Source organism: Mandrillus leucophaeus, unplaced genomic scaffold (genome assembly GCF_000951045.1).
Source record: "Mandrillus leucophaeus isolate KB7577 unplaced genomic scaffold, Mleu.le_1.0 Scaffold336, whole genome shotgun sequence".
NCBI classification, from domain to species: domain Eukaryota; kingdom Metazoa; phylum Chordata; class Mammalia; order Primates; family Cercopithecidae; genus Mandrillus; species Mandrillus leucophaeus.
Window position 1 is genome coordinate 1,568,871 of NW_012103543.1, and position 27,447 is coordinate 1,596,317.

The 27,447-nt window shown below is 36.6% G+C and overlaps 1 protein-coding gene across 3 annotated transcripts in view; it reads left to right on the forward strand.

The window, feature by feature from the left end:
* Nucleotides 1-27,447, forward strand: part of GTDC1 (glycosyltransferase-like domain containing 1) — a 308,918-nt gene that overhangs the window by 229,709 nt on the left and 51,762 nt on the right. For all 3 annotated transcript variants that reach the window (XM_011988703.1, XM_011988704.1, XM_011988705.1), the window contains one exon: nt 12,491-12,844. In XM_011988703.1, coding sequence (XP_011844093.1) covers nt 12,491-12,844 — 354 coding nt within the window. The remainder of the gene's footprint in view (nt 1-12,490; nt 12,845-27,447) is intronic.

Here is a 27,447-nt window from a genome sequence, read left to right on the forward strand (position 1 = left end):
TTAAATAAATTCCCTACCATTATTTTAGTAGGAATTGAAAAGACAAGGGAGGATTGAACATTGGTGTTTGCTCTGGCATGTTTGCCCCGGTCCATTCAAGCCATATCCTGAATGTTTATTCAGACCCACTCTGACCCGTCACTTGTATCATTAAGGACAGAAAGGCCTCTCCCTGCTTATTTTTCAAGCCTCATCTTTGTCCCTTCCCTCCCCACACTTTCCCATCTATCTCTGCCCAGTCAATGCTCTGGCTATATTTTGCTTTTTGTCTCTGAACCACGTTCTCTCTTGCCCTGGGCTTTATGCACATGCTGTTACTCTAAGCACATCCCAGCTCTTGCTCCCATACCTGGCTAACTTCTAATTATCATGGAGGTCACGGCTTAAGATCAGCTTCTCTACAGAGCCTTCCCTGGCACTAACTCCCTTTCTAGGGCTGGGTTCTCATTTGTATCACCTAATTCTTTCCTGATTGAAGCACCTGCCACATTATATGTTCCATGAGGACATCTTAGCTAATTTACCTGGCACGTAATAGGCACTCTTAATTTTTGTTGAATGAGGAATGACTGTTTCTTTCTCTGAACCTTTTTCACTCAGTGTTTTCACTGAGTATTTGCCGTCTTTGCCTTCAAGCCTTGCTTATATTGTAATTATAAGTAATGGCCCAGCAAGTCAGATATTTCAAATTTATCCATCTGTTTTATTTTTACTCCCTTTTTCTGAACTAAGAACTACTAAAAAGTGTAGAAAAGCTAAAGTAAGTAGAAGTGTTTATACCTCATTTTGTATACTTAAAGGTTTTATTTCAAATGTGAAATTAACAAAATAATGTCTTCCAATATTAATTCTGGATGAGGTCAGTTTCTGTGGCTTAAAAATTAGATAGCAGTATAATCAATTTGAATTGAATCAGTACTTAGTGTCCTAACATTTAATGTGGGAGCCAAAAGAAAAAAAAAAAAAAGGTGGTTATGTTGAAAGTTGGCTTTGCTGGTAATTTTGATATATTCAGGTTGTGGATAGGCAAATGAAAAAGAAAAAAAGACTAGATTTTTGATGTCCATCTGTTCATGCTTCAGAGATCTGGAAACTGAAGTTTTAAATTTCCTGGTTTTATTTTCCTGGTTTATGCAGCTTTAAGAAGGAAAATGAGAGAACCTCTCAGAAAAATGAAGGAATATAAGTAAAGACAAGGAAAAGTAAAAGGCAGAAAACAGTATCATAGGAAAGACATAATAGAAATGGAGGAATATATTAGTTTAATTAATAACATTGGACCTTTTTGCAATTAATGTATCTCTATGCGTGAGTACAAATACATGATTCGTATACAAAGGAAAAGAAGGTGACATTAAAAGTACCTGCCTTAAGTGGATGGTAAAACTATAAGAACTAATAAGAAAAATATGTCTTGAAGAAGGCATGGGTCTCTAGTTTATAAAGTAGGCTCAACTATGAAAGGGCCAGTGGAGTCTTGGACTACAGTTTTTCGAATGTTGAGTGTTTCTCTCATAGTGATTAAATGCCATGATGATCTTCATCACTATTATCAATAATAAAAAATAATGGTCAGTAATAACTGAGTTCTTAATATGTGCCAAGCAACATGGAAGCATAATTCTGCAAGGCAGTCTTACTGTTATCCCCATTTTACAGATGGCATAACTGATTCTTAGAGAAAAGACTTACCTCAGGTCAGCTAAAAAGTGACAGAGCCCTGAATTTACAAGCAGTCAATATGCCTAGACCCCTTTATGCCATTTTGCCTCATAATAATAAGATAATCATTAGACTTGATTAGCTGCTTAATCCTTACCTCTGTGAAAAGTCCAGGACTAGCCTCATTCTTATTGTACAGATGAGAAAACTCAGGTTTAGAAAAATTAAATCACTTTATTCACAACCAAATTTTAAAGAAAAACTCCTTTCCTGAAACACAAATCTTTTTTTATTTTTTATTTATTTATTTATTTATTTATTTATTTTGAGATGGCGTCTCGCTCCGTCGCCCAGGCTGGAGTCCTGTGGCACCATCTCAGCTCTCTGCAAGCTTCGCCTCCCGGGTTCACAACATTCTCCTGCCTCAGCCTCCGGAGTAGCTGGGACAACAGGCATCCGTCACCAGGCCTGGCTGATTTCTTGTATTTTTAGTAGAGATAGGGTTTCACAGTGTTAGCAAGGATGGTCTTGATCTCCTGACATCGCAATCTGCCCACCTCGGCTTCCCAAAGTGCTGGGATTACAGGCGTGAGCCACTGCATCCGGCCCTGAAACATAAATCTTTAAATTTTTTTATTTATTTTAATTTTTTAAAAAGTAACATTTGGGCTGGGCTCAGTGACTCACACCTGTAATCCCAGCACTTTGGGAGGCTGAGGCAGGTGGATCACAAGGTCAAGAGATCGAGACCATCCTGGCCAACATGGTGAAACCCCATCTCTACTGAAAATACAAAAATTACCTGGGCATGGTGGCACATGCCTGTAGTCCCAGCTACTGAGGAGGCTGAGGCAGGAGAATTGCTTGAACCCGGGAGATGGAAGTTGCAGTGAGCCAGGATCGTGCCACTGCACTCTAGCCTGGCGACAGAGTGAGTGAGACTCTTTAAATAAAATTTAAAAAAGAAAGAAAGAAAGAAAAAAGAAGGAACATTTGGTTTTAGAATAAAATTCACATACATTTTCTCCTTTTTATTCCCCAAATTTTCTCATCAATTTTGATAGCTTGTTCATCTTTCATAATAGTATATTTTTGTCACTGTCTATCAATATAAATATAGTGTCTCCTTCTCTGTTACTTTTCTGATACTCTGTTCAGGAAATTTGATCCATCATAGTGTTGTCCCACTGCCGTTTTTCTACCATAGTATTCACTAAAATCATGTCATATTCCAAAGGAGACTCTCCAGTTGGAAACACTGTCCTAGGAGAATTCTTATATGTGTTTGGAAGGAGGAAACTGATCCTTTCTTCAATACCAGTACATTTTCCCATCCTATTTTCAACCTCCAAGTAATGACTTCCCCTAAAAAAATCATGGAATAGAACACATGATGAGAGACAATTTTTAGGGTTTCCATCAATGCTTTATTGATGCTATAGGAGACATTTGATTCCAAAGGTAATGAGAACACTTGTGAATAAGGTAAATTCTTACATAGAAAGTAGAGCAAATGTACATGGGAAACAACTACTTCCTCTTGCTTGGAAGAGATTACTTCAGATCTATATTGGGAAAATCTTTTATTGTTCTATACCATCGTCATATTAAATGAGGTGAATAAATAGAAGCTTTTGAAACTTGGCTTCTGAGTTACAAATAGAAAAAATGATGAGCAAATTATTAGGTTTGGAAAAAGTTAGGTCATTTGAGTGATAGAGATAACATAGTTTAGTAAACACAGTTTAGTTTAAAGATTATATGGGTAATTTACAATTTGGGGGGCTAACAGACCAAAATCAGTATGTATAAAATGTCACTTCACATACTAAAAGCTTCATAGTGCAGACACAACCTCTTACACATAGAAAGATCTTAAATATTTTTTGAATGAATATTTGCTAACTGAGTCAACTCTGTGACTCGTTCACTGACTGACTAGGGAATGTAGTGTTATTCAGTGTGGCTTAAATATGGACATCATGAAGGGGAACAAGGATTGGCGAGTTTACTTAGATTTAGTAAGCTCCTACAACATGTCATGCCCGACACATGTTCTCCTTTTTAATGCTCTCGAGAAATTTACAAGAGCAGATATTACTATCCTAGTTTACAGATTAGAAAACTGAGGTTCAGAGAAATAAACTGATTTGAATAAACTCCAAAATTGAGGAAGTGCCAGTGTAATCCTGTGTACCAACACAACCTGGATTCTCTCCACTTCAACATACCTGTTGCTTGAGTGGAGTAACTTGAGGTACTTCATAGAGATTTCTTTATCTGTCCCCTAAAATAATCTTCTTCACAGGCTTACTGTGGTACCTGAACATATCCCATTTGTGATTACTTCTGTTGAATTAAGGTATTGCCTCTGTTGAAAGGTATAATGCATTGAACACCAAATATGATGAGTGCATTGTGACAATTTAAGATTAGTTTCCAACACGACCAATAACAGAGAGCCCAGCATGATTCAGAGCTGGATCCAAAGTGGGACTTAGTTTCAAGACAGGCTGCAAGGAGACCCATAGTGGCAGTGGTGGGTGGGGGGGGTGGGGGGGTATTGGGAGTTACCTGGGCACTCGGAAAGTAGTATAAAGACCTTAGGAAACTGACCACCAGTGGGCGGAGAATGCTTTAAAGTGGAGGTAGGAAAATAAAGATTTCCTGTTTTCAGTTTAGCCTAGGACTCTGCCAAACTGTGTTGAATTACTAGAGTAAACCTTGTGTAAACGAGAGAGTTTTGTTGTTGTTCTTAGAGAGCTCTTTTTAGGGGGGAGTGGGGATCGTGAGAAGTGAGTGTACATATGTTAGCAAGGATGGCTCTGGGTTTGATAAACATTTGTTCTGGCAACATGTAAGGTAGCTTTTCTTATTCTCATACATTCATAAGGACCTTAAATTTTCTGCGTGGGAGGAATATATCCTAAAGGGATTTTATAAAATTGAATAAGACAAACTGCTCATACTAGTAGGCAGTTAAATTAGCAATGTATACAATCTAAAACACTTTGCAATTAAGAGAAAATGGGGAATTTAGGCATAATTATTTAAGTTAAATAATGCTAATCACATAAACCGTGTTGCCAGAAGAGGCCATATAAGCAAATGGTATAAATGAGGTTATCTGGAAAGTGTTAGATTTTCAGAAATGACTCTTAGAAATGGTAGTGGGAAATAAAAATATAAAAGAATAGGCTGCTGGAAATAGAACCATCTTTTCCTTATGACAGCCCATATATATCCCAGCTGTTGAAAGGACAGACATGAGGAAATGATGCACCTTTTAAAGCAGAGAAGAGAAAGCTAAAGCTTCTCTTTTTAACAATGGAAGATTCTCTTTTCAATGGAAGATGCTGTCTTCGCTAAGTGTTGTAGCCCTGGGACCAGACATGGCTAATGAGGTCAGTCTGATAACTACAAATTTTCTTTCCATTTCAGCATGTATTACTCAGGCCAATAAGTAGGGTTTGCTTGTTAATTTTGACTACAGCTGGTTTCTGTGGATCCTGTTTTTCCTTTCTTATCACAAATTCTTCATAGTCCAAGCAAGACAGTCTTGCTGAGTACCCTGTGACAGACTGCTGTCAATATTTCATCTTGGCTTTAAAAGTTTGTACCATGAGAAGCAAAATTTCAGTCACCAAGCATTGAATACTTAACAACATAGCCTCACAGCCACGTTGGGGCTAGCTGGTGTTCCCCCAGAGCATTTGTGCAGTGTGCATCATGATTGGCTCATCTGTGATTCAAGTTTATTTAAATAATATTCTGCCAGAGTTTCTTACTGAAACCTCCTGCATAGACATGTGCCACCTATTTTATGAATATTAGCTGTTAGCCATTACCAGTAAAGAAGAGCATGCAGCCATACTGCAGCCAACCAGTCAAGGATAAATGTGTCTTTCTGTTTAATGATGTGGTATCCAAACATCTAGTTTTAAATTGGGATGGGTTTCCTTGCTTTTGATTCCTTTATTTAGTGAAGATAGTGTGACGAGGAATGGGGGTGTATGTGTATGCATGAGAATGCCATATCAAAAGTTTTTCTTTTATACTTTATAGGTTATATAAATCTGCTCATCATATAAGTGATATATTGGACACATGTGGGCTAGCATGATTTTTTAATTATCTTTGATATTTGCTTATGTGGCCAGATTCTAAAAATGTTAATTTTATAATTAATTTCCAGCATATTGTTTGGCAACAATGAATAGTTTTTTGTTGTAAATCACCCAAGGCCTTAGATTGCTGAACTGCCTCAATGTGTCTTCCCAGTTAGTTTTGGAAAAGTTATTTATTTTAATTTCTATTTTCCTTCTCCTCAATTTGGTTTCTATCCAGGAATCTACAGAAATCATTTTGATAAAAACTGTTGATATTTTTTCTGCTGTCATCCATATTAGCCTTGAACCATATTTTCTGTCAGTTTTTCACTGGTCCTCCTGCTTTCTTTTAGACATCCTTTTGTCTACTGTTCTGTCACATTGGTGTATGGCTTCAAATTTGGCTTTCATTATTTTCCCACGTAAATGTATTTCTCATTCCTTTTGCAATCTCTATTATATTAAATATGCTACTGCCCATCTGGCTGCCCCATGCTTCTCAGACTCTGGCTATGCACCTCCTAGGGCCTCGAGTAGTATTTCCCAGAGTATCCTTTGTTGTCCATTAATTCTTAAGCTGTGTCCTCCAGGGATGCGTGAGGAGGAGGCGGACAGGTTTCTTACTCCAGTAAGCTTGGAAAACAATTATCACATCCCCATCATGTATTAGGTGCTCAGTAGGTACTTACTGAATGAACAAAAAGCATTAATGAATGAACATATTTATAATATACAGTAACATGTACTTTGGGAAGTTTATAGTAAAGAAATGTTTAGCTTTATTTAACTTAGCATTTTCCAAACTTGTTTTCCCACAAAACCATTTCTGGTGCAACATCTACATGTGTCCCATGGAATCAATGTTGCACAAAACACACCTGTGAAACACCAGCCTGAGGGATACAACACTGTGGCTCTACTACTCCTCCATCCCCCAAAGCTGAGCTAGAACGTGAGACACGCTGAGCTTCATCAACTCCCTCTCTCCTTGTCTGCCCCATGTAGGCCAGTTTCCTTATTCCAGTTACTAACACCCTTATATCTCTTCACTGACTCAAATACAGAATAATCTTTTATCAGTTACACATGCTCTTTCTTTCTCTTTAATCATACACTAATTAATATCATTTTTTTCACCTGCTATCTTCCAAATGTGTTTTCAGAAATAAGATGACTAATAATCTCTGTCATATGGACTTTTACCCTTGGGCATTTATTTATGAGGTTCTATAGGTTGAACTTAACTATAGTAAGTACTCTTTACTAAAATCTCTCAAAAAGACAGTTGTGAGGAGTGTATTCCACCATGGCATGCGTTTCAGCCATGATATTCTCTTCAGTGGCACATGAATCAACATGAATGTCCCAAGTTGACTTGTTTCATGTTAACCTTATTGCCTGCCTTTTGACTACCTCCATGAGTCAACTGCAAGTACTCTAGCCTTTCAACTAGAGCAGAAATAAGCTAAGGTGCCCAGAGCACTTCTTTTGCTTACCATCAATCTTAGTGGCATTTAAAACTGCTCTTAAATCTAGTCTTTTCCTGGCTAATATGAAAAAGGCAAAGGCCTTTGGTTATTCCTATAGGTCGATCTTAGGTTTGTGTTTGGACATGGGGTCTGTGGTAAGGGATATACATTTAGGTCTAGGAAGTGCTTGTTCCAGCTGTGTCTTTAAACATTGCCCAACATAGTACTGGGGTTTTGTGGCAATGCCTCTGGAACCATACTGGCAGACAGAGGTGGGGAGGAAAGGAGTTTGAGAGGATGGGCAGCAGGAGAGGGTCTCTGTTTCTGTTTTACATATTGGCTATTGGTTGGAAAGGAGTTGGGAGTGGAGATCCCATGACTAGTAACAGATTGGAAATGATTACAGCAATCAGAATGTTTCTAAAGATAAAAATAGGTTCTGGTGGAGTTTCTAAGAGATTTGGAAACAGGAAGAAGCATTCTGGAAGATGGACAGTAGAATTTCTTTAAGAGAAATGGGGAAATTACTAAATGGGAAACCTGACATATGTGGATCACTATTTTTCTTCTGACCCTTTCTTTTCTCTCTTTCACTTCTTACCTCAGAACCTTTTCTCTTCTCATTAGCACCTCCACCAGAGTTGGAACTGGGAAAGAGAAAGGAAGTGTTCAGACATGTGCCTATTTGCATAGTCATGTTATTGAGTTAATGCCAGGACAGCACAAACATTCTGTCCAGTTCTATAGAAAAGCCAGTTTCACCCCATCAGTAAGGTATTATTTTCTTTTTTTTATTCGCATAGAACAGTTTATTGCCAGGCTTCTCTTAACTGTACATTATAAATAGTGTCTGATTAAGAATGTTCTGGATGGGTTAATTAGTGTGGTGACTATTATTAAGCAAACTGCTTGTTAGTATTATGCCTATTTGATCTTGGTATTGATGTGAAGTAATTGACCATAGAGCTACATTTAGAAAAGCTGAAATAAAGTTTTTTTGATTTCTATTATGGCAATAAATTGTTTATATTAAACATGTCTATGAAAATATGAGTTTCATGGCACAGAGAATCAGAATAGATTGTGTGGGATGGTGGATGTGGTTGGTTTTGTTTTGTTTTTAGAATTATTAATACAGTTGTTCAGCCTAGTTCAAGACTAGGTTTATTGTAACAAAGTAGTACAAAAATGTTTCAGAGTCTGCCTTCATTCTTACCACAGAGTGTATGAAAACTAAAGTGTTTTTAACTTTCCCCAACTAAAGGAAGTTCCCTGTTAGATTTGGCTAATTGTCTAAGTACTTCTTTTGGTGACAATTACTATAATGAATAGATTATAAGAAAAATATGAAAATATATTATAAACAAGGAAAACCTAGCTTGTAACTACCTTCTTTCAAGTACCAGATTGTTATCTATATTATTTATTGGTAGGTTGTCCAGTTCTATTATTAAGTTTCCCTAGCTGTAGCATTTCCATAGGGAATTGATTCCATGAGCTAATAAATTACACCATCAGGGAGTTTTTCTTGAAATTGAGCTTAAATTTTCCCATTCTTAATTTCATCTCGTTGCTCCTAGTTACATCCCCTTGTACCAAGCTAAATAATTATTCTTTTTCCTTGGAGACTCTTATTATGTACCCTTCTGGTTGTCACTTAACCAGGCTATTCATAGTTAGCTCCTTTAATCTGTCCTCATAAATCATTTTTTCCATTGCCTTGATTATTATTATTGCTCTTCTAAACACTCTCTAATTTTCAAACATATACAGTTCTCAGGTGCCCCAGATGACATCAGCATTTGCACAGGGTTCTATCCTGACAGACTTAGTATCTTCCTTCCCTGTGCAACAAGATCCAGAACTAAATGGCATCAGTTCACTGAATCAAATCAGCTCTTGCTCATCTTGTCCAATTTAGGATGGTCTAAATGGTGTTTTTTATGTGCCCTAATTGCATTCAAGGTTTATTTTGATTGTTTTCAATTTCGTGAGATTTGTAAACTGTTTTGGTTACTGCCCCTATTTGTATTCTGCATCTTTCCATGTCCCTATTCACTGCTACCTATCAAGTCAGTCATCTGCAACCTGTCTTAACATGAGATTCTATTCATCCTTGAGAACATTTAGGGAATGTTCTCGCAGGCCTCGCATCTTGCCCACAGCTAAATTCCTTGTCAGTTACCAATTGCTGTTGTTTACAAACCTTTAGCCAATCTCCCATCTCTTTTAATTTGCAATTTTGCTCGCATGCTGGCCAATATAAATGAACTTTATGAGTAAGATGGGTCATGATACTGTTTCCTAAAATGAAGATATGTTGTTTGAATCCCATTGATTTTTTTTTCTTTTTTTCTTTTTTTCTTTCTTTTTTTTTTTTTTTTTTTTTGGTGAATCCTTCATAAGCTGAGCTTGTGATTCTGTTAAAATCCTTATTAAGCTTGCCTGGCACTCTTTATCTGACATAAATAAATAGGTTACTTCACTTGCTTTATTGTTTTCCAGATATGTGCAGATGTTCCTTCTCTTACCATTTGTTCCATTTCTTTAGGAGAATTGAAGATAGTGTCATAGTCATTCTATTTTTTTACCTTTTCTGGTGATCAGTGGCAATTTTTTATTGCTGAGTTTTAGTTTCTAGAATCTCTTTAGTATTTTGAATTTGTTTCAGGAAGAAGTTGATTGGTTCCCACAGTAATTCGGGGCCTATGCGGTTTGAAACTGTAATCTATAAATGCTCAGGTTTCTTTCCATTTTAAATCAAGGACTAAATTTACTATTTTATTAGGGCATATTTAAGGATTTAGTTCCATTCTTTGTGTTTTGTCTTTCTATATACAATCATCTAGTTATTACTTGAGGAGTTCTTATGTATTTGTTTGAGTTTCCTCAAGGTATTTGAAATTAGAATAGAAATTTAAATATCTTTATGAAACAAACATAGAAGCCCCCAAAACAAGCTTTCTGGTTCTGGAATGTACGTAGTGTCCTACAGCGAAAGACTTTGTTTCTAGCTCCTGTGGCTCCTCCGTTGTTTCTTAGTGTTGCCTATCAGCCCTTGCTTTCAGCCCTTTTTAACGCCCTCTCCCTGTCTCCACGGTGACTGTCCTGAGGTCTCAGTGAGTTTCTGAAAGCCCATCTCCACCTTTGTTCACCTCACTGAAATAGATGAACTGACCTAATGCTTTAATGAGGCAACTCCTTAGGTTCTATACTTGCCACCTAAAGCTGTTTTGTTTTTTCAGCTTCATTTTTCTCTTCTTCCCTCAGCTTTGCAAGAAAGCTAGGTTCACTATCTTTACAAGACTCTGCTTTTCACCCACACCATGATCACACGTGTTATAATGTTTTTCTCCTCCCATCTTATAAGATCTTTCTGTTTCTTCAGGATCCTGCTTCCTTCCCTAGCAAGTATTCTACCTAAGTGAATAACACTGTGCCCATGTGCCTCATTTTTAAAAGTCCAACCTTACCTTCCCCTCCCTTCTCTCTACCTCCTTTTTGCTCTGCCTCTTTTGTTTGTTTGTTTGTTTGTTGTTGTTGTTGTTGAGACAGAGTCTTGCTCTGTCACCCAGGCTGGAGTACAGTGGTGCGATCTCGGCTCACTGCAAACTCCGCCTCCCGTGTTCACGCCATTCTGCTCTCTCAGCCTCCCCAGCAGCTGGGACTACAGGCGCACGCTGCCACACCTGGCTAGTTTTTTTGTATTTTTAGTGGAGACGGGGTTTCACCGTGTTACCCAGGATGATCTCGATCTCCTCACCTCGTGATCTGCCCACCTCGGCCTCCCAAAGTGCTGGCATTACAGGCGTGAGCCGTGGCGCCCGGCCTGCCTCTCTTTCATACACAAACCCTAGCCTCCTGCAGTCTGATTTCTGCCCACACCATTCTTCAAGGTGCACCATCTTTCAGCCAGAGCAGAGAGTAGCCTGTCGGAGTAGCCAGTGACCTATGACGTGACAAGGCCAAAAGCTTCTTCTTTCTGCTCTGTAGCACCTCTGCAGTGTTTTATGCCCCATTTTACACACTCTTTGAGGGTTCTTGATTCATTTCAGTAATGTAATATTACTCTCTTGGTTTCTCTTTCTACTCTTTCAGATGTTCCCTTTTGCTTTTTCCGTGCTTTTTCTTTTTCACCTACCTCCGAAACCCATTTCTTCTCCTACACAACAATTCAGGGAAGGGGCCAAGTTTCCGGATGGGGCTCAGGAACTCTGAAAAAGCACTTGGTAGTCTGGCCTAGTCTACCCCTCTAGACCTTACATCCAGACCTGCATCCCAGTCTCTTTGGGTTGCATGTTATTTCCTAAGGAGTTGTATTTCTTCACCCCTTTTTCCTTTGATCACATGTTCTTTGACTCTAGAGCTTCCCTGACTCTGTCTTGCACAATCCTTTACCTAAAACCTTTAAGCCTTTACTGAGCCCCAAATCAGCATTAATCTCTTCTTCCCCTCCATTTAAAAAAAACGGAATGGCCATTGCATGTATAGTATGTTCCAAGGTAGGTTAGTTGACTGTTCATGTGTCTGTCTCCCACTCTGCTGTAAGCACTAATGGTCTGCTTTCCAATAGACGGTGAGCTCCTTGAGGATAGCCCCTCTATCTGTATATGTGGCTTACAGGATTTAAGCTATACTTTTTTAAGGTTTCGTTTTATTTTGATTCTCTATCAATAAGTAACAGATACTGAACTCTGTGTGATAAAGTGTCATGGAAAGATAGGAGAGAAATGATAATAAAAAAGATATTAAAATATACTTCAGGAAACATTAGCCAAGTCAATTTAATATATATTCAGGTGCCCAGGAATACAGAACAGTCATGAGCAGAAATGACCAGTGTTAATCAAGGCAGTTTCAAACATTTTTGTAGGTTAATGAACAAGTATGGCCTGAAAATAAGCACTGGGCCATGTAGTGATTGGAAAACACAAAATGGAAATCCAGAAGGATGAGTGAGGGAAGAGTGATAAACCATCCCTCTAATGTTATGTTTCATGGTATGTGCAGTTCAAGTTTTATAGCCATAGAAACTCTTTGGAAACCATTCAAAGACAGCCCAGTCCAATTTCAAACTTTTGAACTTCTCTTAGTGGCTACTACTTTTTGCACTTTTTCTGGAATTTTTGTATAACATCTTTATTTTTTCTCAGTTTTATATATAATCATTATGTCCTTACAGGAAGGTAAAGGACAAATTTTACATATTTTTTGCCACTAAAAGTATATTGCATTCTTTTTTTGTAACAGATTCATGCCCAAGCACAAAACAACCCATTTAAAGAAGATGCTCAGCCTTAAAGGAAATGGCGGTACGGTTCTGTCCATGGCCCTTCCTTTTCAGCCGGAGCAGAGAGATTCGGAGGGTTTATTGAAGAATTCTAATTCAGAGTGTGATGCACACTGTGGCCTTGATACTGCACGACGAGAATACTTGGGTAACTCATTAAGACAGGAGTCAGACCTGAAAAAGTCCACCTCACCAGAAAATTCAAGCTCTCATCGTGGTGAAAATAAACAAAATCTGACTGTTAATCCCTGTGCCACTTTGGGTGGAGATGCTAATCAGCAAAGACTGCTGCACATTGTCTGGCCTCACAGGTGGTAAGTCAAGGCATGCCAATTTAGTAAGAGTTGTAGAACTGGTGAAAGAAAATATATTCTGTTGATTGACATAATAATTTGCTGTCCTTATTGCTTTAGAAAAAGATTATTTTAATGTGGTGGTGTTACTCATGATCTGCCAAGGTGGTACTACTAAATATCTTCACATTGATGGTCATGCGCTTAGATTAAATTTGAATTACAGATAACGATTTGCAGTGATCTGCTCAACTAACAGTAGTGGGTAGGCACTTCTAGCATATCAAGTCTTGTTCAAAAAGTTTCAAAATACAAGAATCAGATTCCGTTTTATGCACACGCACACACACAGTTATCACAAAACTCTTTCATATATATACACTGATAAAGCAATATTAATATTAAAGCTAGAATAATTTCCATTATTTACTACTTTGGCCAGTTTCAACAAGGTGGCTTCATTTTACTTGTCGTAATATGTATATCAGTACATTTCAAACCATTCCCTTCACTCGGATGCCTCTGTATTGTGCTAAGCAAAATACTTTCTAGCCGAGTCTTTTCTAAACAGAGGAAAATCAACTGCAGCATGTAATCTCACCAAATATAAACTCAAACTTAACCCTGCCTCCTATAAATTAGGATTTAAAGAGGTAAAATGTCCTGATAATCTTCTGGTATTAGGCATGAACATTTTAATCTAGTTTTTATTCCTCCCAGTTAGTTTAATCTGCATGTGGCCTGATTAGAGTTCACTTCCCTCACAGATTATGGTCTCTTTATTGCAGAGATGCTAGGCTGATCATTAGGTCCGATTTTCTGAGAGCAACCGTTTGCAGGTGAAGTAATAAGCACACCGCACTGGCCGGGCAAAGCGCCTTTGCCGAGGATTTGCCTTCCAGCACATTAAAACTCTAGAAGCTCTCCCAGTTGATCTGCAGCATCTGGTACCTAAAGGGATTTTCATCTTTGATTCTAAATGTATGAACGTAAAATGTAGGGATTGAAAGTTGATGTGTAATGTGTTTTTGAATTTGTTTGTGCAACTTCACACTTCCAGCATAGCCTTTCTAAGGTAGTAACAGGTATATTTAAATCATATTTTACTTCGATTGTGACAGAGTTCAATATTCTTTGATGTGATTTTAAAATGCACTGGGTCTAGATGAGATTAACCTGTTTCAAGGTAAAATAGATGTCATCATTTACTCCCTTCTGAAAAGCTTTTTCTTTTATTTCATTAACCTTTGGTTGTCTCTGAAGTACTCTTTATTGCAAGAAAATCAGTTCTAAAAGTTGGTTCCAGGTTATCATGAAAATGTTAAATTAAATAATTTCTAGTCTGCTTTTACAAAACAGCAATATGGAGGACAGAGTGAAAACCATGTTATTCAATACTTTGCACAAAATAAGACAGAGCTATGTTAATAAAATTAACAATATTAAATTGAATAATTCCCTCTCTTCCTTTGTATATTTTTGCTTTAATTTAATTTAATTGCCTAAAGTTAGTTGCTTAAAGAGATGCAGCATTATGTTTGTGCACATTCTTATTGTTAAAGCTAAATTATTTTTAATTTGGAGAAGAGGGAAAAAAGCCGCATCAGCAAGAGTAAATGCCAAAATATAAAAGTAACACATTCATCCTTACGGGTAATATAGTAGAACATTGGAAACTTGGAGGTTGCCAGACACATAGCTAACATTAGGGCTAATTTTGAAAATCTAGCGTGCAGTCAATTTTACTGATGCCTGGGGACATACAAGGTAGAAGCTGACAAGAGAACTAATTTTGTTTGGGTTATTTACTGCTATGCATCATCCGCAGGTTCCCGCCTGACACACAGCTATATGAAGGGGGATATTATCACACACTAAAAATTTATGTTGACATTCGATATTTGTTCAATATGTCAGCAGTATTACTTTCATAATCAAAAGAGTAAGAAAAAGAGAAAAGAAAAGCACTTTATGCTCATATAGATATATCTTTTTAATAACAGTCTATAAGGTTAATATAGTTTACCTTTGAGAGTATACAATGAAAACAAGCAGGGTTAGGAGGGGAAATGACAGAAAGCATCAACCCGAGCTGTTTGTTTGCCATTACCTAAGCGAGCCATGTCAGCTCTCTGGCCCGCGTCTGATAGCTATTTGTTGTACAGAGAGCACAGCATAAAAAAAATATCAAACTCTTAATACTATTGTGTGCCCATAACCATCTGTCACTGCTAGCCTGGAGATGAGAGGAAGATTACGAGGAATAAACACTGAGCCGCCGAGCATTGGTAAAGCCTTCGGGCAAAAAACTCTTGTGGGGACATCAAAGACATTCTAATTCCGAGGCAGTCAAGGATTACAGTGTGTAACCTGTGCTGACAACAGATAAATGACTGGCAATATTGTGCCAGAGCTGTTGGGTCCTGCATGGAGTACTGATGATGATGATGATGATGTTATCTTGCAGAATGGACTCTGCTGGGATAATTTTATGATAAAACACTTTTTTCAAATGCCACTGGGTCTAGGCAGACATTTACTAGCTACAGGGGTAGCAATCAGTTTCTTCAAAATTTACTGTTCTAAGCCCATTAGAGTTCCATCGCAGCAAGACTCTTCAATGAAAATCTAAAACGCCTATATTTTCTTTAGGAGGATTTATGCAAATGTTGTGAGCTGAACTCCTACCCTTTAGTGGTAGATGCTTTATCATCTGATTTATGTAAATTTGCTCATAAAAATACAGTTTATTTTTAATTGGTGAATATGAATTAGAAAATTAAGATTCTGGTTCAGCATTCATCAAACATCCCCAGCTACAAGCACACATTTCTTTAGACCCCTGATTGTATGGGTGGAAATCATATAATTGACCAGTCAATATGAATGGTATTCAGAAGGAAACTATGGTTTCTACTACAAATGACCAGGGATGTGTTTCTTATTCAGCCCCCTTAGTTTGAGCCTCCCCCATCCTTGTACTTCACATATTTTTGTCAGTATTTCGAGCTGCCTTAACTCCCTGCTTGAAAAGGGGAGTTTTCTTTACAGTAGCCTGCAGGAAGCTCTTTAGAAGCAGGAAGTCTGTTGCATTTTCACCTTGGCCATGTATCTTTACCAGAGAAAATGCATTGATGATTGTTTCCATGTAAACCTAAAGGAGAAAGGAACACTGGAGAGGGCAGTTGGATTCTTAGATCTTGTCATTACCTTGCCTAACGAAAGAGAAATAAAACCCTCCTCTTTATCATAAAAAAATATGCCCATGAAATCATGCAGTTGCAGTAGCCAACTCTAAAAATGAAGTGATGCTGACCTCATTGTGTTAGTTCCACACTGGGATCATGAATGGTCTAAAATATAGTGTCAGCCTCTAACATATCTCATACTAAGTCAACCAAATGTAGAGCCTACTTGCTAGAATATGTATCAAAATCAAAAGTGACATTTTCTAGAAGACACATTCTGGCTTTAAATCTGTGTTAAAATGTCTGTGCATGAGAACAGGCCCTTAAATGCAATGCTTGCCCCTCTCCTCATTCTTTCTCAAACTGAGCTTGTCAAGGATTATAGTGTGCAACATCTGCTGACAGTAGATAAATAACTGACAGTATTTTAGCAGAGTTGCTGGGTTCTCTGCAGAGTAATTTGTTTGCTCCTTTCTACTCAGTCCTTAATGTTTTATTATAAACATCTATAGCAAGGCATGGTTAATAGAAATGACTTATAGGGAAAGACCTGTAAAAAACAGGCTGCAATTGGCACTGCTTTTTTTTTAAAAAACTATTTTCTTTCCAAATATTATACAAATATTGTAATATTAATCCACGTTACAGCCTTTAAGCATTCTCTAATAGTTATTATGATGGGCATAAAAGACACACTGCTGGAAGGACCAAAAAAAACAAGTTTAGACTATATTGAAAGATCACTCTCTCAAGGCCACAGGTCTCAAACTCTTTGGTCTCAAGACCCCTACATACTCTTAAAAATTACTGGGATACCAAAGAGCTCTTGTTTGTTGGGATTATACCTATCAACATTTACTGTATTAGAAATTAAAACTGAGGAAAAAGTTTTAAAATCTACATTAGAGTGTTTTAAAATAGCAATAAAGAACCAAATATATGTTAACATAAATAATGTATTTTTATGAAAATTAACTGTATTTCCCAAAAAAAAAAAAATCAGTGAGAACAGCAACATCACATTTTTAAAAATCCATGTCTGTCTAAATAGAAGATATTTGGATTCTTATAACTGCTTAAGTGTTTAATTTGTTGCAATATCTTCTTTTGGTAGAAGTTTATGAAGAAATTCTGCCTCACAAAGAAATATAGCTGGAAAAGTTGAGTGTTTAATGATTTCTTCAGATTACTGTAGATATTCTTCTTTGATACTATACCAAAACTTGACAAGTAGGAGTTCTTTAAAGATTTGCTGCAATATGGAATATGAAACCACATAAATGATTTCTTCATGCTCCATTGCATGCAGTTTGAATGGATTTTGTGGCATCATGCATTGGTTATTTGGGAAATATAGGTTCACCAAATTGAAGATCTTCTAAATGCTGACGCAATTCATTATACAATTTCAAAAAATCATATTTGTTAATATCACCATTGGTCTCTTAAAGAGACATTTTTGAGTAATGGGAAGCTGTCAAGCTAAGAGTGTGAGTGCAGTTTTTTCAAAATTCTAATGTTCCCTTAAAAGCTTAAATTTATCATTGCAACAAGTATTATCACTTGTTTTTCCTTGAGTGACAAGTTCACACGGTTCATGTTTGAGAAAATGTCTGCCAAATAGCAAAGTCTGATTAACTGTGGTTTGTCTATCAGTTGTTCTTTGAAATAAAGTCACTATTTCATGAAAAGACAACTAGTTTAGCTCACAACTCAAACAAGCATACAAATACTTTTCCTCAGGACAACTATTGTATCTTGGTATACATGTGTGTTCCTCATTTTATTACATAGAATATTAAAAAATATCAAAGGGATGAACTTTAATAAAATTAATAAATTTTACTGCTTCTACAAGGACATGCTTAAGTAAAACAGACTTGTTTGTGCCATTGCCTTGAATTGTGCTAAGGCACCAGCAGCTTTATTCACCAGTGTTTTTCACTATGAGGGCCTATGTCAACACAGAGAAAAAGGCAAATTACATCTTTAGTATCCTTATGAAAATGGTTTTACTTTGCAACCTCCTTGAAAAAGTCTTGAATACAGCCAAGAATTCAGACTACCCTTTGAAAACCACTGTCAAATGGAATCGATGTGATGTATGTAAATATGGCTGCCACTAGCCATTGGAATTGCCTAATTTTTTGTTCTCATAGACTAAATTTTTTTCCCCTGAATATTAACATATTATATTTTTTTGGTTTAAAACTTGACAGTGAACAAGGGTTTATCTTATAAAAGTCAACTCTCTCAGACCAAACACAATTTGCCTCAATGTGGGCTAAGTAGCTAGGAAACCCTAGGATACAGATCTATGATATAAGAAATTCTACTCTGATCATTAAACCTCTGTGATTGGCCCATAATTGGATGCATTCTTGTTAATAAAAATAAGAAGTGGGCCATGAGGCATGTTAAAAAGTTTGAAATTATTAGAGGAGCTATAGTTATAAGTTCTACCGTGAGCTTATCACTTGGGATAAAGGGAAATTATCAAAGCTCTTTGCTTAAAGTAGAATGACTTTTTATGAGCTATATGGTATTTGCAGCATTTTCCATAAAATAATGATAAATCAATTTATGCAAAGTTGATATAAAGAGTGTGAAGTCAGAAAGGACAAAGTCCAGTCATTGAGAACGAAAAACAGTTTTGAAACAAACTTAGGTGAGTCGCTGAAGTAAAACATGTACCATAATATTGAATGACTTTGACATCTATATTTTTAGAAACTTTGGCAATTTCTAACACAATATATGATTGATATAAAATGGAAAATTATGCTTTATTATTTGGTACTAAAATAAATTGCTCTGTTTCACTCTTTGACTCTCTGAGGTTTAAAAATATAACTTCAAAAACACAATCAATGACTAGTCTTCTGAAAGGATGTGTTTTGGATGATTGAATGATATGCTTTTCAGGCCAGAATAAACTTACCTTGGTTTTCTCATTGCTGAAATAACTTAGAAAAAGTATGGTGAGTAGGCCATCTTAAATCTTTTAGGCTTTTCTGGTCATTACCTTGTAATAGAATACTTTGGGAAGGACAGAGGATGATGTGGGGTGGAGAATACTTTTGGAAATCAGTCTTCAGGTACTATGCTAGGCTGTGAACAGAAGGGCAAAGTGTTAATTTTTGGACACTAATGTTCTTTGTTCTATTTCAATGTTATGTGTAAATCTGTTTTTCTAAGAGAAGAATGATCCTCAAAGAATAATGGTTCCGGAAAAGATGTTCACATGCTCTGGCTATCTGCTTTTCAGCACACTCCACCAAAACTTCCTCATACCTGTGAGAAGCCATCTTACGTATTCTGATCTCTAAAAAAGATGATTCCATAGATGTTTCCCAGTAGTATTCATTTTCACAGTTAAGTAACCCTTGATGTAAGGAATATTTGCTTTATAACTATTTTAAGTAGCTAGTTGTCAGATTGACTAGGAATAATGACCAATAGCTCTTCGAAAGGGATCATCCAACCAGTTCTGTGTTTTTCCATCAATTAGACAGTCAAAGCTCATGTGAAATAATAAGGTTCTAATTATTTATAGTCATTCTCAATTTAGTGATAAGTTTTCTTTAGTTACCTTTTTCATGCCTAGAGTGTTTTGGGGAATTTATTGGTTAGTTTGTTTGATTTTTGTCTTTAAAGAATTTTGTCTTTAAAGAGAATGAACTCTGGCATTTAAAAAACGAAAAGCTCTCTAAAGAATTTTACTAGAATTTTTGGGAAAAATTATAATCAAATATCTGGCTAAAATTACCATGTGCTATATGACTTACAGTTTTATTTTATCCTCTAACATAGCACTATTAGATTAATCTATGGGAATCTATTTCAGGATTTTGAATTAGTGGTAAGAAAATAGATACTAAGAAATCCATGGCGAAAGAAAGAGCCTCACCAGAATCCCATTTATAATTTCCAAAATTCCATATTTGGTGCCTTGCTGACTATTTTCCAAATCATTGAACATATGGAAAATAAGTACAGATTCAACATTTAGTTTCTCATTGCCTCTTGGATTGTTTTTAACATTTTAACACACCACGTCAGCATAAGGACAGTCACTATCTTGGTATTGTTATAATACCAATAGCAGTCACTATCCTGGTATTGCTATAATAGAATATCATAAACTAAAGCTCTTGTTACCATTTTCCTGCCCAACAAGGTTAAAAAGTTCACTAAGCATGATTCATTTTGTAAACATACTAATTGTTGCAAAAGACACTGTTTCATTATGGTATGCGTATGACAGTCATCTTCAACTGCTCAAGACCCACATTTGCCTAAGGATCCTCTGTCACCATTCTTTTGATCAAATTCTTACACCAGACTTCACTTAACATCATAGTCAGGGGTGGGTGAGTTGGGAAGTACATAGCTAGATGATATGGATGGATGGATGGATGGATGGATGGATGGATGGATGGATGGATGGATGGATGGACAGATAGGTGGACAGGTGGATTGGCAGATAGATCATCTGTTTCTTTGCTATATATTTTTATGTTATATACGTGATTGTGTGTGAATTTAAACATATTTCTCCTTTCCGGTCACTAAGACTTTTTCCACTCCGTCCCAGTAGACCTAACTTCTCTTTAATTAGCCTACTCTTTTCTACTTTTTTTTTTTGAGACTAATATTCCTCCTGTTTCTCTTAATGTGTGGTGTTACCTGCCTTTCCATGATGGTAGTCATCATTATATTTCTCTAGTGATGCCTTGTAATCCTCTGCCTTCCTCAGACATCTTCCCTGATTTAAATTCCAGTGGTGTGTTGATCCCCCTGACTGTGGATGTCCACGCGCCAAAGGCACTGTGCAGTCCAGTGTACCACATAAACATGTAACAGAACTTTGCACTTTCCACATGCCTCCTAGCCCTACTCATTTCATGTTTTTAATGGTGGCATTTGTTTTAGGTTCTAAAGTTTTTCAGGATAGAGATAGAAACTTTTTTTTTTGTTTAGGGGGAATTTTTTCCATGGCATCTAACCAGAGTGCCTGGCAATTAGGGGTACTTAGTCGATGTTACTTAATGTTAATGAATTATAGGGTTACTGTTTGGTAATTGATAATCACCCGCTCAGTAAGTCCAGTTGAGGTTCTATCTCTCTTTCTGGGAAGAATTCAGTTTATCAAATGACAGATAGACATGGTCATGTGATCAGCGTTGCTTTTACAAAGCCTATGGTTTCTTGGTTTGTTTTCTTTTATGAAATGCCTTTATAGGCATTGCAAATACAAATCCTTCAAGATTTTGTTAAAATAGAATAATGCATTTTAACAGAAGAGTAGTAATGTTTGGGAGGAAAAGCTCAAACTGGTTAAAACCAAAGTAATTTCTAAGTTATTATGGAACAATAAATCCAGAAGTGAAGATCCCTGTAGATTATTTTTTAACCTACCCTCCACCATAATCCAGATGTTAAGTCATTTTGAAACAATCCATTGAAATCGCTTTTTAAACTCTTATGTGAAATCCTAAGTGAATGAGCTCCAGTAGCTTTTCTAGATTACCCAGGAAGGTTTTCATTTATTTATTTATTTTTTGCTCAATCATACCAAAAAATTCCAAGGTAGCACAGCAATAACTATTACAAATTATGTAAGCTTTTCCCCCCCTCTATCATCTTTATTGGCTATGCAACTAATTAGCTATTTCAGCATTATTTGGCCTAGCATCATTTGTTGGTTAAACAAAAGAAGGTGAAAATTCAGAAACAGAGAAATGAAATGTTTAAGGTTTGTTCTTACTAAGACGTATATTCATAGTCCCTATGTCCTGTTGAAGGAAATAATTTATCATGATCTTCGTCAAAAGCATTTCTGTCTTTGCTGTCCTTTTTTATTAATTTAGATATGTTTCTGAGATGAGAATTGATGTTACTTCTAATTATGGTTACATGTAGTTAATTTCCTTCTTTTTTCTTAAGCTTGGTGTGAAAGGCAGTTTCCTCTAAAAGAGGCGGTGGGGAGCTGGTTACAGGGAGGGAAGAATACTGATAGAGCTGATCTTCCTGTTGCCTTAGCAACAGATTTATTTATTAGGGGTTGAAATGACATGAGTTAATATACCACATACCTGCTGATCGGCAAACTCCCCTATTTCAGCTGTAGTTGACAATTAAGTCCTGGACAGCTACAGCCAGGGGTTAATGTTCCTCATTAGGAGAACTAGGTCATTACTGGGAAATCAAGGCACTTAAGGCAGCATGGGTAAAATGCAAAATTCAGCATCTAGATGAGTGAGGCTTTTTTATGTTAATTAACCTTATTTTCCTAGGTTTAAAAAAAATCTTACATGCACATGACAGTGGATCAATTAATTGAAAAAAGAGCTAGTTTACTTTACTCTCTGAGTTGTCTTCATTTCCTTTGCAAGGATTTCATTATTTTATGGAAAATTCTTATGTCTATATGATGAGTAAAAAGGGTATTAAAATTAAGAAGGGAATCATCATGGAAATCAGCTTTACCACAAGGGAATGAGCAAATAAAAGCCTTGGAAATGAAAATAAATAAGCTTTGCTAATACCTCACCTAAGGAGCAGAATATAAGCCCATCAGAGCTGAGAGACATTTAGAGGTACTTCTTTGCTTCTTTATTAAGCAGTTACATAGTTATTTGACCTTCATAAACTGAAACTTTGGAAAAGTGATTCCAAGTGATTTGTAAACATTCTATTTGCAGAAAGCTGTATAGCAGTTTAACAAACAATAACTTTCCAGTTCATAATTGGCTTTTAAAAATACCAATAAAATTAGATACATTCATTGAAAGTTTTTATTAAAATGTCTGAGTGGGTGCTTTTTTTCACTTGATAAGTTCATAAATAATGTATCAAGCCCCTTCTGAAAGCTTTGTTTTCTTACTTCTTTAAAGAGCCTTTATGTTGAAAGGGGGGTATTTACAGAGTAGAAAAAGATTTATTGCCCAGAATCCTGTTTTATCTTCATTACTGTACTGCCTCCATTGAAACCACTTCTTACCAGTTTTTTCACTTGTGGTAACTTTGTAAACATGAACAAAAGCAAAAAGGTGCTCTTACCATCTTCATCCCCTAAAATACTATGTCTCTTCAACTGAAAAACTAAATCATTAAAATTTTCCTTCCTCCACCCACATGCTATATAAACTGTTCTTATTCATGTAAAATTAATCGGTTGACCCCAGAGACTTGGTATGGAACTCTTGATATTTCTTTCCCCACCAAAAGAAATGTGCAATTCTCCTTTAACCGATTTGCTCTCTGTGGTTCAGTGTATATGTTTGCAACCCCCAAAATTCATTGTCCTGTTATATAAGTGAAACCAGGCCCTCTGATACTTCTTTAGAAAATACAACTCTAGTAAACCTCTGTTAGTGTCATGTATATTGCAACTTATCCTCAAGACTTGGCAGAAAATTACTGTATTAGGTGGCACCACTCACCTTCTTAGAGAAGCATTTGTTTCCAGTCTAAAATTAGACATGAGACTTATGCAACTGCCCCTCTTCACCTACCATAGTCAATTCTTGATTTTAATAAGAACACTTTTAATGGAGAAATTGTTTCCCCAATTTGAGAATCGTTGCCCAAGAGCCAGAGTCCTAGCATGAGGAGATATGGAAGAAACTGTTAGCTATCCCCCAAATTTCTCTCTTTCTTGGGAATACAGACCACATTTTCCAGCCTCTATTGCCGTTTACTTGGGGTGGCTGCATGACTGGTTCTTAGCCAATAAATGTAATAGAAAAAAGTGATGTGGGCCACTTCCAGGCCTGCTCCATAAAAATTTCTCACCCACTTTCTCCCATGTTCTTTCTCCCTCCTCGCTGGACAGACATAGAAAGCAGTTGTTGAAGATGACAGTGTCTCCTTTGGCTTGGAACCTTAAACAGCTGTGTGGAAGACTACTGCCCTTCTGATCTACCCACCTGCCTAGTACTCTTACATGAGCCTTTTACATTTTGTTAATCCATTTAATGCAGTTAACCTACCTTAGTGGATGTGGAAAGCTGCTATTATAATCCAGACAATATAGTGGTGGTTTGACTGGGGTAGTAGCAGTGGCAATCATAAGTGTTCAGGATATATTTTGAATATTTTGGCCTGAGTAAGTGGATAAATGAAGGTGCTATTTACTGAGATGGAGAACACTTGGGGAGATCGATTTTTAAAGTTTGCATTTGGACATATTGTTAGAGATGTTTTAGACACACGTGGAGATTTCAAGTTGGAAGCTGATACTCAAGTCTGTTATTCAGATGAGCAGTCAACACTAAAGATAGAAATTTGGGAGTAATCAGCGTAGATGTGTACAATTCCTTTAAAACAGGTTTAAAATATATTTTAAGCTTCCTGATTTTAAACATTATATTTCTACTAATTCTGTAGGCAGCAGTTATAGCCTAGTTATAGTTATAGCATAGTAGGTTCTGAGTCTCTATGTAAGTCCTGTCTGTCACAGTTACCAGCCTTGTGCCTTCAGTCAAGTTATCTTCTCTCTAACTTCAGTTTTCTTCTTTATAAGATGGGAATAATGTTAACTACATTACAGAATTGTTCTGAGGATTAAAGAAGATGATATATGTAATTGCGTTAGCACAGTTCCTGGCACAGAGTAAGCACTTACTAAACATTAGCTATTCTTAGTAGTAAATAATATAGAGTACTTCATTAGCTCACATGGGACTCTCACTTATGCCCACTATCTCTTATTGGTTAAAATCAATTTTTTCTTAACTCTCCTAGAAAAAAAGAAAAGAAATAACTAAATAAAGTCATCTTTTTTCATCTTCATTTTCAGCCTACCCAAAACAAGTACATACTGTACAGAAAAATGGAATTAAGCTACAGAGCAAACACTTCTAAGGAGCAGCATCTGCCTTGTAAATGAAGTCTATAAAAGGCTACCAAATGTCCCTTCACATTTTTATGATTGTTAGTTAGAGTATTACTAAACCTGGATGGAATTTTTTTGAGGCTCTTACATCAAGCACCCACACTGTAAATATCACAAATTATTTCCGTTTTTAACAAGATGGCTGCTGTGAGCCTTCGCTGAAGATTTTAGCAGGAGTGATATAGTTTTAAAGATATGCTTTGGTAAAAAGCACTTTCTGCCTGTATAATTGTCATATTTTTAAGCACATTACTGTTTTAAAAACAGCTTTAATGGGGTATAATTTGTATGTCAAAAAATTTACCCATTTTAAATATACAATTCAGTGATTTTTAGTAAATTTACAGAGTTGCACAACTATCCCACAGTCCAGTTTTAGAACATTTCCATCACCTTAGAAGGAATTCTCCTGCCCCATTAGGGTCAAACCCTGTTTTCACCCCTGACCCAGGAAACCACTGATCTACTTCTTCTCACTATAGATTTGCCTTTTCTGAATTTTCATGTAAATTGATTCATACAATATGTGGTCTTTTGCGTCTGGTTTCTATCACTTAGTGTGTTTGAGGATCATCCATGTTGTAGCAGGTATCAGTAGTCCTTTCCTTTCTAATGCTGAATAATATTCCATTATATGGGTATAACACCTATTGCTTATTCATTTGTCATATGATGGACATTTGGATTGTTTTCACTTTTTTAGCTCTTAAGAATAATGCTCGGCCGGGCACGGTGGCTCAAGCCTGTAATCCCAGCACTTTGGGAGGCCAAAACGGGTGGATCACGAGGTCAGGAGATCGAGACCATCCTGACTAACACGGTGAAACCCCGTCTCTACCAAAAAATACAAAAAACTAGCCGGGTGAGGTGGCGGGCGCCTGTAGTCCCAGCTACTCCGGAGGCTGAGGCAGGAGAATGGCGTGAACCCCGGAGGCGGAGCTTGCAGTGAGCTGAGATCCGGCCACTGCACTCCAGCCTGGGCCAGGCCACAGAGCAAGACTCCATCTCAAAAAAAAAAAAAAGAATAATGCTCTTGGTACATTTGCATAGAAGTCTTTATGTGGACATATGTTTTCACTTTGAGGGGTTAGAAACCTAGCAGTGGAATCACTGAGTTATCTGATAAATGTATGTTTAAGTTTTTTAAAAACAGGCAGATCACATTTTAAATACCTAGTAATATTTTCTTAGATTCATTCATTCATTTAAAAATGTTTATTAAGCCACTTCTAAAGCCGGACACCATACTGTGTACTAGATATAGTCAACTCTTGATTGTCCACCATAATAAAAATTAAATGTAGTCTGGATATTTAAAATCTCCTTGTTATCCATAAACCTAATATAGGGCGTTTTTTTTTCAAGTGTCTTCAGCATAAAAAGTCAATCTTAATGGGCCTGTTATCCCAAACAAGTATTGAATGGCTGTATGTTAGGGAGCTACCAGAAATTCAAAGATGAAAGGTATAACCTTTAGGAGCCCATAGTACAGGAAGAGAGACGGGTGTATGGCCTCCATATACTTCCAATGTCCTTGCCATTTTCTAAAATAAAACACATCAAAATTCAAACCCCTGCTTTTTTTCCCCTAAACTCTTTTATACTCCTGTTTATGAATGGTACATTTATTCCCTCGCATTCAGCTCCAAATTATTACCTCGTTTGATTCCTCTTCACTTGAACACTATATTTGCTTCCTATGGCTGCTGTAACAAATTAGCACCAACTTGGCAGCCTAAAACAACAGAAATTTGTTCTCTTACAGTTCTGGACGTCAGAAGTCAGAATTCAGTATCCCTGGGCTGAAATCAAGGTGTTAGCATGGCCTCATTCCTTCCAGAGGCTCAATTTCTGGTGGCTGCCACCAATCAATCTTCAGTTTGTGGCTGCATCACTCCATTCTCTGCCTCCAGTCACATTGCTTTCTCCTCTTTGGTGTGTGTCAAATCTCCCTGTTCTTCCCTCTTATGAGAATACATGCAGTTACATTGAGGGCCCATCCAGATGTTCAAAGATAATCTCCCTGTGTCAGAATGCTTAATTATATCTGCAAAGTCCTTTGGTGTTTTTTTTTTTTTTTTTTTTTTTTTTTTTTTTTTTTGCCATGTAATAAGTAATATTCATGAGTTCCAAGGATTAAAATGCAGATGTCTTTTGGGAGGCCATTTTTCAAGCTTGTATAAGCACCATGTGCAATCACTATGAAGTTATTCATTTGTTCGTTCATTCATTTTATACTTTTTGAGTATATATTACCATCAGGAAGTGAATCAAGAACTGAAGATGGAATGATGAGGAAAAATCACACACACAGTCTCTGCTCACTTGGAGTTTACAGTAAATATTAATCAAATAAAAATTTGTCTGTGATAAATGTTACGAAGGAGAAATAGAAAGACAGAATAAGTAACTTTTCACATAAACATTAATGTTCCTTATAAATGCTTTGAAAAATACAGAAAAGTTCAAATAAAGAAATTTTTAAAACTCACTGCAGATATCTACCATGCCTAAGTAATTACTATTCTGTTGTT